The following is a 12,545-nucleotide window of genomic DNA, read 5'->3' as shown; positions in this document are numbered from 1 at the left end:
ACTAGGTTTTCTGAAATATACAATACTTTCAGTCTTTTCAGTCTACTTATAACTGGTCTTCCAGTTATAGTTAAGTAAAATCCAAACCCATAAAAAAATGTTACTTATAATAAACTTATAAAAACTTTAACTTATTTAATTTTCACTAATTGCAAAGGCAACATTTCACACTTTTATTTAGTTTAACTTGATGTATTAAACATAAAATGTAGACATATTAAAAACAGTAACAATGTCAAAATTGAACAAAACTGTATTCAAATAAAAACTATAAAAATAAAAAGTAATTTAAAATATCAGTAAACACTGCAATAATATAAAATAATCAGATTGGGAGACCAGTTTAAACACTCAATTATTGCTTAAAAGTATATAAAAAAGAGAGGGAGACAACAATGGTATATTTTTTTTTTATAAAAAGGCTTGAATGATTGCTATAACGTTTTATTTTTGAAAAAAATATTTGATGTATATGCAAAACTGCAGCTGCAAATAGATCTCAAGAAGTTTTGACTACTGTACCTCCTAAATTGATCAATGCACCTCTCTGAACACTGGGAACCCATCCAGCCTAAAGGCCTCGTATTCCTCCCTCTGCCATGATCTTCAATAAAATCATTGTAAACTCCATGTACTCTGTCCATAAAAAAAAAAAAACATTCAGAATAAGTAGCAATTGAAAAAGTTTTTAATAGGGATGTATGAAAGAATAGTTCAATCAAACATTTACTCATTCTGACGGCCCCCATTCACTGCAGAGGATCCTGTGGTGAGCAAGTGATGTAATGCTGAAGTTCTCCAAATCTGTTCCGATGAAGAAACAAACTCATCTACATCTTGGATGGCCTGAGGGTGAGTACATTTTCAACATTTTCAACAATTTTTCATTTTTGGGTGAACTATTCCTTTAAGTCTATGCCTCACCTTGGGCGGCTTCCCTTCAAGACCGCGCCGGCCCTCCATTTGCATCTGAACCTTCACTAGATCTGTTGGACTAGCGATGAACTGGCCTAAGGCACCTGATATCATGCTGCTGATCACTGCTTTCCTACACATCACAGAACACATGCTGATTCCATCTATTTAGACTTCAATCAATGTTCTGTTTCATATTTCAGATCTTTCCCTCAACAGACTGGAAAAATGCCATCTTCAGATCTTCCCAACACTGATTCTATGAGCTGTTCATAAGAAGAAATCCTGCTGCCTGAATACACTAAAAACGAAGAATTCCAAAGGTCAGAAGGGGATTCAAATAAATGTATTAATTCAGGCAATTATCATTCCATGCATGGATATAACTCCCATTTGTTAATAAAGCTCATTGCAATTAACATTATACTTATATGTCTGTAGACAGCTGGTGTGACCCCTTGCCACATTTTGAAGGGCCCTTCTTCTCGCACTATAACCATAGCTGTGCTCAACATGCCCCTGTATTTCTGTATTTTGTCCACTGTGCAGTCGGGAACCACCTTCACCCTGTATCTGAAGTCTGGTTTTAGTAAGGTCCAAAGGAAATGTGACTGAAAAAAATAAAAAAGCACTTCCATAGAACATATTGTAGATACTGTTTATTATATAAATATATAAAATGATAAAAAAAATAAAATAAATAAAACTATAAAGAAGGTGTAGCTACCTAATTCTGCAACAGTTGCAGCACATGGTGAAAGAGTGAACATTGATACTAGGGGCCAACTTGAATTTTATGATACAGAAGACATTGCAGGTTTTAAAACATTGCTACACTTTTAATAAGAGGCGAACCCGGTTTTTAAGCTATACCGGTTGGCCAGGGTACATACCGACAGCTTTACGTAATACGTTGTAGACTAGACTACAAAAGAAGCGTCTGGCACCTAAAACTACATTTTCCCTCTCCAAAGGGACGACATTCATATAGTCCTATACACAATATTATTTTAACGTCGAATTGTCGAATACACAAAAATAATCTAATAAACTCAATGGCTAAAAACCAAACGTCACCGTACTAATCAGCAATATATGGCTATTTACTGCCACCTTTTGTCTAATAAATGAAATTGTGTATCTCAATATCTCAAACATTTATGGATGGACAGCATTTTCATGGAATGTTGCTGTAAATATTTATTATATTTAAATAAAGTATTACCTGTATTATTTACTCATCAAACGTATAATAATTTATCAAATTTGCGTAGGCTATGATTTATTGTAATTGTCCAAACAAGCTATAAAACAAAGAATTAGGTCTACATTGTTAGAAATACAGATGTCCATTAAAGCAGTCGTTTAATCTGTTATGTCAATATATTTTACATATGTAGCACCAAATCAAGTAGCCTACAGTCAGAAGCTCTTATAACTGTACATTTTGTTGATATATGGCTTCACTCAGCGCCATACAATTAAGGGACCTGCCATTCGAAGTGTATCCAAAAATTCACTTTAGGATAACAAATTACTTTGTAACCACTTGGTTAATCTAAAGAGGCCGTTTAATGTGACGTCACACACACACACACACACACACGCACGCACATACACACAAAGCCATCTATGGTAGTGCTTTCTTATTTCAATCGGTCTATAGTCAGCAGAGCGGCGGCACAAAACCACCACAAAGGTTAGCAGGTTGATCATTTTACAGGTTTGGATTTATTATTCTTTTTTAATGTTATGTTAATGAATTATTTATCCGAATACATGTTTTCCCAGTGGAGTTTTGGATTAATAATCCAGAATCTGAGTGCAAACCTCTTGATGCGGTGTGAATAGATTTATGCTCAAAAAGTGTTTGTTTGTTTGTTTGTTTATTTATCTGCGCTTTAGGGAATTCAATCTGTGTCATGATAGAATTCAAATGATATGCGATTCACAATTTGCTTTGATACAATATTTCACACGTTTCTTTTACTTTCCGTGTTCAGATTCGTACTTCCGCATTGCTTGATCAAATGATAATCCTCGTGCTCCGTGAAAGCCGAGCTGCCGTTTATTAATTACGCCTCATTATGTTTAACCTACGGTATGGTTTTAACCATGCGGCCCACACGTATTATTTTCTTAATCAAAATTCAAGATGATAAGTAATTATAGTCTTTAGATGGTCAGCATCTGCAATAAGCCGGTAGGGTGCGGCGTTGCAATTCTCAGTTTGCCCAGAGAGGTCGCTAAATAAAGCTAATAAAGTTAAGAATGAGTGTCTAAATTAGTTTAGCGATTTAGTCAGCATGTTTATTGTTGTAATCCACATAAGAATGGTCAGTATGCTTTGAATGAACTATCATTTGTTATTCCAGTTCCATACTCAAACTGGATGGCTATAGTCTCCGTATATCTTTAAGTATTTCAAAGACAAAGTAAGCTTTTATCGTATTAACACACATGTATATTTCAGTGACAAAAATGAATGTGGAACATGAAGTTGGACTGCTCGTTGATGAGATTCGTCGACTGGGCAATACAAGTAAGTCTTGTGCTATTTTTGATTAACATCACTGTTAGGGATAAAGTCCCCATGAGACCACCAGTGAAATTGATTATTTCTGCCTATTTTCCCATTACAAATGATAAATTAAAATTGTCATAAATTTGCTTATTGATTTGGAGGCCTCGATATAATGCATAAACGTAATATTTATTCTACATCATGACATTTCTCCAAAACATTTATTTTCAGGTTTAAATGAGAAAATAGATTTTGTATTTCAAACTTCCATATCTATAAACATAGGCTGGTGGCTAAAAGTAATTACGATTTTTATGTAAAAGAATTCGTTTATGCTCACCAATGCTGCTTTTAATTGGTCAAACATGCAGGAAGACATTAATGTTGAGAAATATTACTTTAACTTAAAATAACTTTTCCATTTTAATATTTAAAAAATGTACAGCCATTACTTCAGTGTCACATGATCCTTCAGAATTCATTCTAATATACTTAAAAATATTGTATAGTATATAACCTGTTGAAATCTACATTCATTTACATGTATGTAATAAGATGGCTTTACACATCATAATTTACTTACAATGCAGGTCTTGATGCTTCTTTAGATGAGGAGTTCTGGATAAATAGGAGAAGTACTGTTCATATCAGAGCCTTTATATAAAAAATAAAATAAAATAAATTTTGTGATTATTTAAGGTGCACGTTTAATTTCTATTAGTTGACATACTGTACTGTCCTCTCAATACTCTGCGGTGTTTACTCAAACCAGGCTAATGATTCCTCATACTACTCGCTTTTGAGATTTGCGAACACTTATTCTGTATTGTTTTGGTGCTTTATTAAGTACATAGCCTACTGTAAATGTTAATTGGATATTCAAGGTTGTTACTGAATTATTTAGAGCAAACCCATTCTTACTGTCTCACAGATGCAGATGGGAAGATCAGTGTCAAATTTGGAGTCTTGTTTAATGATGACCAATGCGCCAACCTCTTTGAAGCTCTGGTCGGAACGCTGAAAGCGGCCAAGCGAAAGAAGATCATCACATTCGAAGGGGAGCTCTTACTGCAAGGAGTTCACGACAACGTTGATGTCATATTACTGCAGGACTGAATCTAACAGTCTTTTCTAAACCCAAGTTAAAATGACAAATGTGTTTGTGACGTGTCATTGATACATTTTGATATGGAAATATACTTGAGAGTGAAACATTTTTGTATACTGGATTGGAATATTTTTATACAGCAACTTTTTCTCTCTCAGGGGAGTGATCTGCACACAGTTTTTTTTTTCTTTTTCGTGAAAAGTAGCAATCTTCCCTGTTCAGTCAGCTCAACAGTTATTAGTTACAGTGTGCATGATCATGTTACTAGTTTTCTGGTATTGAATGAATTCATCAAATGAATATCCACACAGGTTAATATCACTTTTACAAATTATACCTCTGATGTCCTATTCTGACTGTATTGATTGTAGACTGCATAATTGCTGTCTTTTACTGTACCTGCTGTCATGAGGTTGTTTGTTTTCAGTACCATTACTGTGAAATTATTCATTTCAGGCATGGTCATTCAGGTTATATGTGCCATAACATCTCAAAGGCTGCTGTATGGTTTTCTGGAATTAAATGTTTTAAAAAACCAAGTTCAACATCATCTGAACTGTACTAGTGTGATATTCTGTTTTATAAAGCTCTTGCAAAAACATCCCCACATTGTTCTTGTGCTGTTGTTATTTATGTCTGTACAAATGTTATAAGGCTCCCAATGGCATAGTTTGTGCTATTTCAAGCTCAGGAAGACCTTAGCATGAGCAGCAATTTGATATAAAGACTTCAACAATTAAACAGAGGGGTGTATGTTTATAACTTTGTACTGAGTCATTACATGGGTTATGACATTGAAACTGACTGCAGAGTAAGCTTTTAATTTTAATTTTTAAAAATAAATGTATGACTCTCTACAGCATCCATTTCTCAACATTTAAAACTGACTTCAAACTTCTAATTTTTAGTGTATATTTGGATTTGTGTTGCTGTCTTGTGATGCTTCATCTGCTTCTCAAATGACTGGAGACAGTGCAATAAACTGTAATACAAATACAAGAACTGAAGTTAAGAGACTTTTTTTATTTTTTTGTCTTTCAGATGTATGACTGTTTTTGTCTTTGAATGAGCTGAGTTAAAATGTACAGATTTTGACCTTTTGAAAGCCATTTGCACCTAAAATGGTTCTTTGGATGACTGAAAAAAGATCTTTAGTATAATTTACAAGAAAGTTCCAAGTGGTATTTCTCTAAAACACATAAACAGATTCTTTGTGGACCTTAAGATGGGTCTCCAATGAAATATGGCTGAAAAAAAAAAATTAGGTTATTGATTTATCAAAATATCTCATGTCGAATAGCAAAATGAAGGTCTTATCTCGTTAATAGCATGACTATCACTTGTAAAGCCATATGTGGCAAAGCACGTATGACTTAAATAATTTTAGCAGTGGGTCGATTATTTGCTTGGGACTCCCTCTTAGGTCTGTGCTATTAATATCTCTGAGCTCCGGGTCTGGATCAGAGATGGGGGCGGGGCCAGAGGAACATTCTCTCTTCAGAGCAGGAATCAAAACAAGAGAGGGACACGCCTTCTTCATGGTGTACCTCTGCTGTCAAGACTGCCTGTACAAATCTGGAGGATGATGATCGAACTGTAACATCTGCATCCCCCCGCATTCCGATTCACAGAGGATTCGTCAAGCACCCTAGACATGATATCCGCACAAATGCTCGGTGGCGGTCGCTGACAGGCTGCATTCACACTGAGCGCACCATCATGCCCAACCAAAAAAGCAACAAGGGGAAGAGAAATAAACGCACGAACAGTAGCGGGGACGAGCAAGAAAATGGAGCCTCTGCGTCTGCGGTTACTGGAGGAACTGCCTCGGTGTTGACTGGAGCGACAGCGGGTCCGCCGAGCGACCATAGAAGCGGTAAGAACAACGTCACTTCAGTTTATGTTCTAGCGAACGCTACGTTTCCCTGTACGTACGTGCACGCGCGAGCGTTACCTTTCTTTAAATGTTCTCTCACTTGCGGCAACTTGTTTTGTGCGCGTCATCACCATCAGAATTGTTACGACATTGTCTGGAGATTTCCGTGTTTTCAATTATCGTCCTGCACAAGGTGGTTGTGTAGGCCTTGTTCAAGGGTAGACGCACTTGGCATGGAGTTGCATGTGATTTGGAGATCAGTGTTGTCTAATGATGTGCAGTTAGGGTGTTTAATAATGCATAGCATCTTTGAGTGGCAGTTATGAATAATGGAATATTTACAGCAAGAGGCTGTTGAATATTAAGGCACAGGTAATATTTAGTACTACAGTATGATTATTACTATTTATTGACAGATAACTCCAGTAAGTTTTAGACACAAATAGTTCAGAAAACTTTATGCAGGTCACTAGAGATGCATAAAAAAATCTGGACTGGATCTGTTTTTATGAGTGGAGCGGATCGACATGGCTGTTCCTAAATGAGTTAGAAAGTGCTTTAATCATCTGACTCCACTCCATGTTTTTATTTTAACACGAACAATGAGAGAAACCCAGTCAGAGCGATTAATGAGCTACATGATTAAAAAAAACATTTTCTTTTCTTAAGTGCACGAGATAAAACTGCATATTGATGCAGTTTTTTTCACTATATACTTGCATAGTCTGAAATGAAAGGTATTGAACAATCAGAATTCACACAGAAAAAGCAGCGCTGTCCAATCAAATTTGAGGAATGAGGCTCTCTGTTGTATAATTGTCTTTTCCTGTCTCTCATGAGACACACATTCAGACTTCATATCACAGGAGTGTTGCGTAATATTTGTTCTTTTTGAGTGGGATTCGCACCCACAGAGTTATCATAAATAGAAGAGATGTACTGACATTGAACATTCTGTCATTGAAGCTGTTTGAATCACAGTCTATAAATAGATGTCCCTTCATGAATTTGGTGGTTTGCTTTATTCAGATGTTTCTCATGTTATTTTTCGGGTGTAATTTTTTAATTCAGTCATTCATTTTTAAATTAGAATACAAAACAATGAACCCCATATTGTTAGTGTATAAGGCATTGAAATCTGCACCACATGTATTTTACCTTGGAATAGTTCACCCAGAAATTTAAATCCTCATTCTCATATTGTTCCAAGCTCTTTTTTCCTCCTGAGACACAAATGAAGATGTTAGACAAAATGACAGCCTAGTCACCATTCACTTTCATGTTCTTTTCATCTCCAATGCAAGTGAATCATGTAACATTTCTTTTTCCGTTCCACTGAGGAAAGAAAGTCAAACAGGTTTGAAATGACGCGAGGGTGAGTAAATGATGAAAGAATTGTCATGTGAGCAATTCCCTTGCATTAAGCCTAAATTAATATAACATGCCATTGTGTTTTGGCAGAGGCTCCATGTGCCACCCCATTAGTCTGCAGTCTGGGCCGTCCCATTGACCTTGAGAAGGACGACTACCAGCGTGTGGTGTGCAACAGTGAAATCTGCCCCTACGGCAATTGGATGCACCTGCAGTGCTTCTATGAGTGGGAGAGCAGCATCCTGGTGCAGTTCAACTGCATCGGCCGGGCTCGCAGCTGGAACGAGAAGCAGTGCCGACAAAACATGTGGACCAAAAAGGGCTACGATCTGGCCTTCCGCTTCTGCTCCTGCCGCTGCGGCCAGGGACACCTGAAAAAAGACACAGACTGGTACCAGGTGAAACGCATGCATGACGAGCGCAAGAAGAAGGTGCCAGAGAAAGGGAGCGGGAAGCCCAGCAGTTTTCCCTCTGGAGGTGGCGCTTGCGGCGGAGGTGGCCTGGAAGCTGCAGATGAGCCCAAGAAAGGGAAATCATCTGCAAGCCATAAGCTAGCGCACCGTGGCTCCTGTCAGGAACTGTCTCGCAGACAATCAGCAGATTGGCAGAACTGTCAGGAGAGATGTCACGCTGGTCTTCCAAATGCAGCCAGTGGGGTTTCCCACGGGCTCCTCTCCCCTTGTGAATCCCCTGCTCAGTCCCCTCCGTCGGGCTTCTCCTCCTACTCCCCCCAGTCCCTCGGTGGCCCGCGGAGTTCGAGGCACCTGGGTGAGTTTCTCAAGAGTGCGGTTCATATGGAAGCCCACAGGAAGCATTTGTTGTCTGGAGGTGGCACGGTACGTGGCGGGGCTCAGTTTGAGCAAGGAGCCGCCAGCATGTGCCTCCCTCGGCTTTCTCCCGGAGATAACCCTGTGCAGTTCTTGAGGAGGCTGGATCTTTCTGAGCTGCTCATGCACGTTCCACGACACAAGCTCAACACCTATCATGTGCGAATGGAGGACGACGCCCAGGCCGGGCAGGGAGAGGATCTCAGGAAGTTCATCCTCTCTGCGCTCAGTGCGAGTCACCGCAATGTGGTGAACTGTGCCCTCTGCCATCACACCATGCCCATCTTTGAGCAGTTCCCTTTAGTGGATGGAACGCTGTTCCTGAGCCCTTCACGCCATGATGAGATTGAGTATGATGTACCTTGCCATTTACAAGGTGAGCCAATCCACTTTTCAAACTCAGAAGAGGCTGGTTCTCATTTACTTTTCATTTAAATATATATATATATATATATATTACTGTGGAAAGTGTTATTGTGCATCAGTGTTTCATATATTTCTACAGTTTTTTCTACATCAGAAAAGTTAAAAATTAAATTCTGTTTAAAATACAATTACATTCTCATTAATTTGAAAAAGTTTCAGCTAATGCAGACTTCCAAAATTATTTCAAGTATGAACGTTGTTGTTGTGTTATTTTAAGCTTGCTCAGTCACTTTAATAATGTCAATGCGAAGACAAATCAGTTACATTTATTCATTTGGCAGACGGGCATTTTTGTGCACTTTTGTCAATCAGTTATTTCCTTGTTTTTGATATAGCAAGAACAGCAAAAACCTTTTTTAATAAAAATGATTAAATAACACCGAGCTGAGACAGTTCATAAACTGTGCATGAAAATAATTTTACCACAGCAAAAACAGTTCAAGCACCATTAAGTAGCATTTGAGAATGAAATATTACTGTCACTGAAGAATAAATCAAGGTTTTGAGCAAAGAACCAAAAACATCAGTTACTTTGAGTTGATTGGGAATAGAGCGAATCCTTTTCTTCTTCTTATAAAGAACCAAAGCAGCTGTGACAGATAATAATGCTTTGATCATGGCTTATCATTAAAACCCTATTAGAATATATGTTAATTAATTAGAGTCTAATTGCAGTTAAAAAGGGTTTTTTGTTTATGTTCTAAAGGGAGGCTGATGCACCTTTATGCCATCTGTGTGGACTGCCTGGAAGGAGTGCACAAAATCGTGTGCATAAAGTGCAAGTCCAGGTGGGATGGGAGCTGGCACCAGCTGGGCACAATGTACACATACGACATACTGGCTGCATCACCATGCTGCCAGGTAATCAATTTGTTTGTGCTCATAAATTATATTCTTTATATGCTTTACAAGTACTGTTTTAAATGCACTACCACTCTCTGTCTGCCCAGGCCCGGCTGAACTGCAAGCATTGTGGGAAACCTGTCATAGACGTACGTGTGGGCATGCAGTATTTCTCTGAGTACAGCAATGTACAGCAGTGTCCTCACTGTGGCAATCTGGACTATCACTTTGTAAAGCCATTCTCCTCGTACAAAGTTCTCGAAGCTTATTGACAAAAGTTGCATTTGCGTGCTAGTATTTTTCCCTGTTTTTTTATTGATAGAATTACTTATTTTGTGCTCTTGTCGACACTTTGTGTGGAATCAAAGCATACGATGCTGATCGATGGAGAGCGTGTCTTTTATTAAGATAAAGAGGGTGTGCTTTTGCATATATTCTAACGCCATCCTTGAAATGTTTGAGCTTGCATTTAAAAAATAAAGCAACAATACTGTGACAAGTGAATGTATCTCTGTATGCCAAATTTCCTCTTTTGTATAAGAAAACAATAAAATACATAAAAGGATACTTCCTTTCTCAGAGTAATTATTAATTATTCCACAGCATGGTCAGTTATCTTTTTGATCTTAATCTCAAGCCTGACTACATAATTCCTGTTTTCCACATCAATTCGCAATGCTCAAAGAACATCATTATTGCAGATGAAGCAGCTTCTTTGATAAAATAATGAGAAAGCACTCTCATGTGGACAACATTTGGTTTGTAAATCTTGGAAGACAAGGACATTTATTGAGTGAGGGAAATCATTTTTTGATCGAATTTAAATGTACTGGAACAATTTGTGGAAACTCTTGTGGAGCAACAAACCCTTTTAGAAATGGTAACTCAGGCATGCTTGTTGTTATTGTCTATAACAAAGCATCACTAAAATTCTGTCAACCCAATAATGTATTTTTTTTAATGTCTTTATATTTTATGCTTCAGTCAAAAGGTCGAGTTAAGTTCAGGCCCGCTGGCTTCCTCATTCCCACTCATGACCATTACTGCTGCTCCTAATATATATTCTCGCTCTGTTTGAAGCCAGGACTGCCTGCAGGTATAACTCAGTATTCTCTGACTTGCTCTGAATCTTACATTTTTAACTAAGTGTAGTTTGTTCCTACAGAACAAATTTATTTGGGGGTGCTTGTGTATTTGTACAGTATGTGTTTAATAGGACAAAGACAGCTTCTTTGTGTACTTTGGAGAGATGCTGTACAACCAAAATATATCTATTCGAACCTGCAGTGCTTTAGGATGTGTATAAGGTACAGAATGTGTAACCTAGAGTGGAAAATTATGTGAAGACACACATATATATCGTAAAAAAAAAAAAATATATATATATATATATATATATGCAGGTCAATACATATTCACTTGCAGGAATAGGCACTGAATCATTTTGAACATTGTAAGCATAAAAGCTGGTTGCCTTTTGAGGCTGTTGCCATGGAAACTGCTGCATGAGTAAAAATCATGGTGTGCAATAGGAGTTATTTTATGCCAGTGACAGTTAACATAAGTCATCATCAATCTACCTTATTTTGAAAATCCTTATATTAGAAGACGCCCAAAATGTAATTTGGGGTGCTTGCTAAGGAAATTATCACTATTATTATCACTATTAAACTTGAAGCACACAACCTCTCGCTGCATTTGTGCCATGATTGTTTTTTCAAATTGTGTGGATTATTGAAAGGATGTGTTCTTTTTAGGAGATTGTGATATTTGTCGTCTTCAATTATAATTGTTGTTTTAACGATTTGCGAGTTTGATTTTATAGACCTTATGACTTGAGAAACAAGCGCACAGTTATCTTTAGAATTCTGCCTCCGATCTTCCATTTTCACTGCAGCATCGCTGTTAAAGAGTAGCTAATTAGCTGGTGAAGTGGATTGTAATGTTCGAAGCAGATGTCATATACACTATGGTGCCCGGGAGAAAACATGGTCGGTTCCCTAAGTTTTGTCGTGGCCACGACATAATAACTTGTGGGAACGTGATAATATGGCCACGAGTTATTAATTTGTGGGAACGTCATATTAATTCGTGGGAATGCCATATTAACTCGTGGCCACGAGATCATTTTGTCGAGGTTATGTAGTTGCCTCGAGATGCTATGTTGAGGGAACAACATCCATTTCTCATGGCCACCACTTATTATGTTGAGGGAACAACATATTTTTCTTGTGGCCACGAGTTTAATTCGTAAAACAAACCAAAGCAACTTGGGATTATCAAAGATGTATTGATTTAATATTTTGTTTTTAATTAAGTAATTATTATATTATTTATTATAGAAAATATTTTATTTTTAAATTATTATATTAACTATATGTCTTGGCTACCGGATTTTATTACATGCCAGTGGTGGCGCTAGGTCAGGGCTTGACGGGGCTATAGCCCCATCAGAAAGTTGCTTAGCTTAAACTGTTTTTATACAGTCTATGGCTCTAAATCATGCAATGAAAATGCACCTCCTTACCTGGCCCCACCCCTAAACATACCCCTAAACATTCTAAGATGTTAGTCAATCAGGTAACATGTTTGATAGTTCAAATAAGTCAATAGGACCTTAAGCACCGCTTTGTTCCAGAACTTCCAGAACTCCAG

The 12,545-nt window shown here is 37.5% G+C and overlaps 2 protein-coding genes and 1 long non-coding RNA gene across 4 annotated transcripts; 2 read left to right on the top strand and 1 right to left on the bottom strand.

The window, feature by feature from the left end:
• Positions 1-305: 305 nt before the first annotated feature.
• On the bottom strand, positions 306-2,358 carry LOC127984199 (uncharacterized). Its single transcript, XR_008160559.1, has 3 exons — positions 925-2,358; positions 731-846; positions 306-636 (listed from the first exon to the last, which is right to left on the bottom strand). It is a non-coding gene; the product is annotated as an uncharacterized LOC127984199 (long non-coding RNA).
• Positions 2,359-2,489: 131 nt separating this feature from the next.
• Positions 2,490-5,148, top strand: LOC127984195 (costars family protein ABRACL). 2 transcript variants are annotated; one of them, XM_052586722.1, is made up of 3 exons: positions 2,490-2,614; positions 3,389-3,457; positions 4,371-5,148. In XM_052586722.1, exons 1-3 carry the CDS (start codon positions 2,548-2,550, stop codon positions 4,553-4,555), a joined length of 321 nt encoding a protein of 106 aa, XP_052442682.1. In that variant the 5' UTR covers positions 2,490-2,547; the 3' UTR covers positions 4,556-5,148. The 2 variants fall into 2 exon arrangements, with proteins under 2 accessions (XP_052442682.1, XP_052442683.1); XM_052586723.1 differs by having other exon boundaries at positions 2,501-2,638.
• A 902-nt stretch (positions 5,149-6,050) lies between these two features.
• On the top strand, positions 6,051-10,457 carry LOC127984190 (headcase protein homolog). Its single transcript, XM_052586716.1, has 4 exons — positions 6,051-6,423; positions 7,885-8,997; positions 9,754-9,908; positions 9,998-10,457. The coding sequence occupies exons 1-4, from the start codon at positions 6,267-6,269 to the stop codon at positions 10,160-10,162; spliced, it is 1,590 nt and encodes a 529-aa protein (XP_052442676.1). The 5' UTR covers positions 6,051-6,266; the 3' UTR covers positions 10,163-10,457.
• The last annotated feature ends 2,088 nt before the right edge of the window (positions 10,458-12,545 follow it).

The sequence above is a fragment of the Carassius gibelio genome, chromosome B20 (assembly GCF_023724105.1).
Source record: "Carassius gibelio isolate Cgi1373 ecotype wild population from Czech Republic chromosome B20, carGib1.2-hapl.c, whole genome shotgun sequence".
NCBI lineage: Eukaryota > Metazoa > Chordata > Actinopteri > Cypriniformes > Cyprinidae > Carassius > Carassius gibelio.
This window is presented reverse-complemented; position numbering and strand designations above follow the sequence as displayed.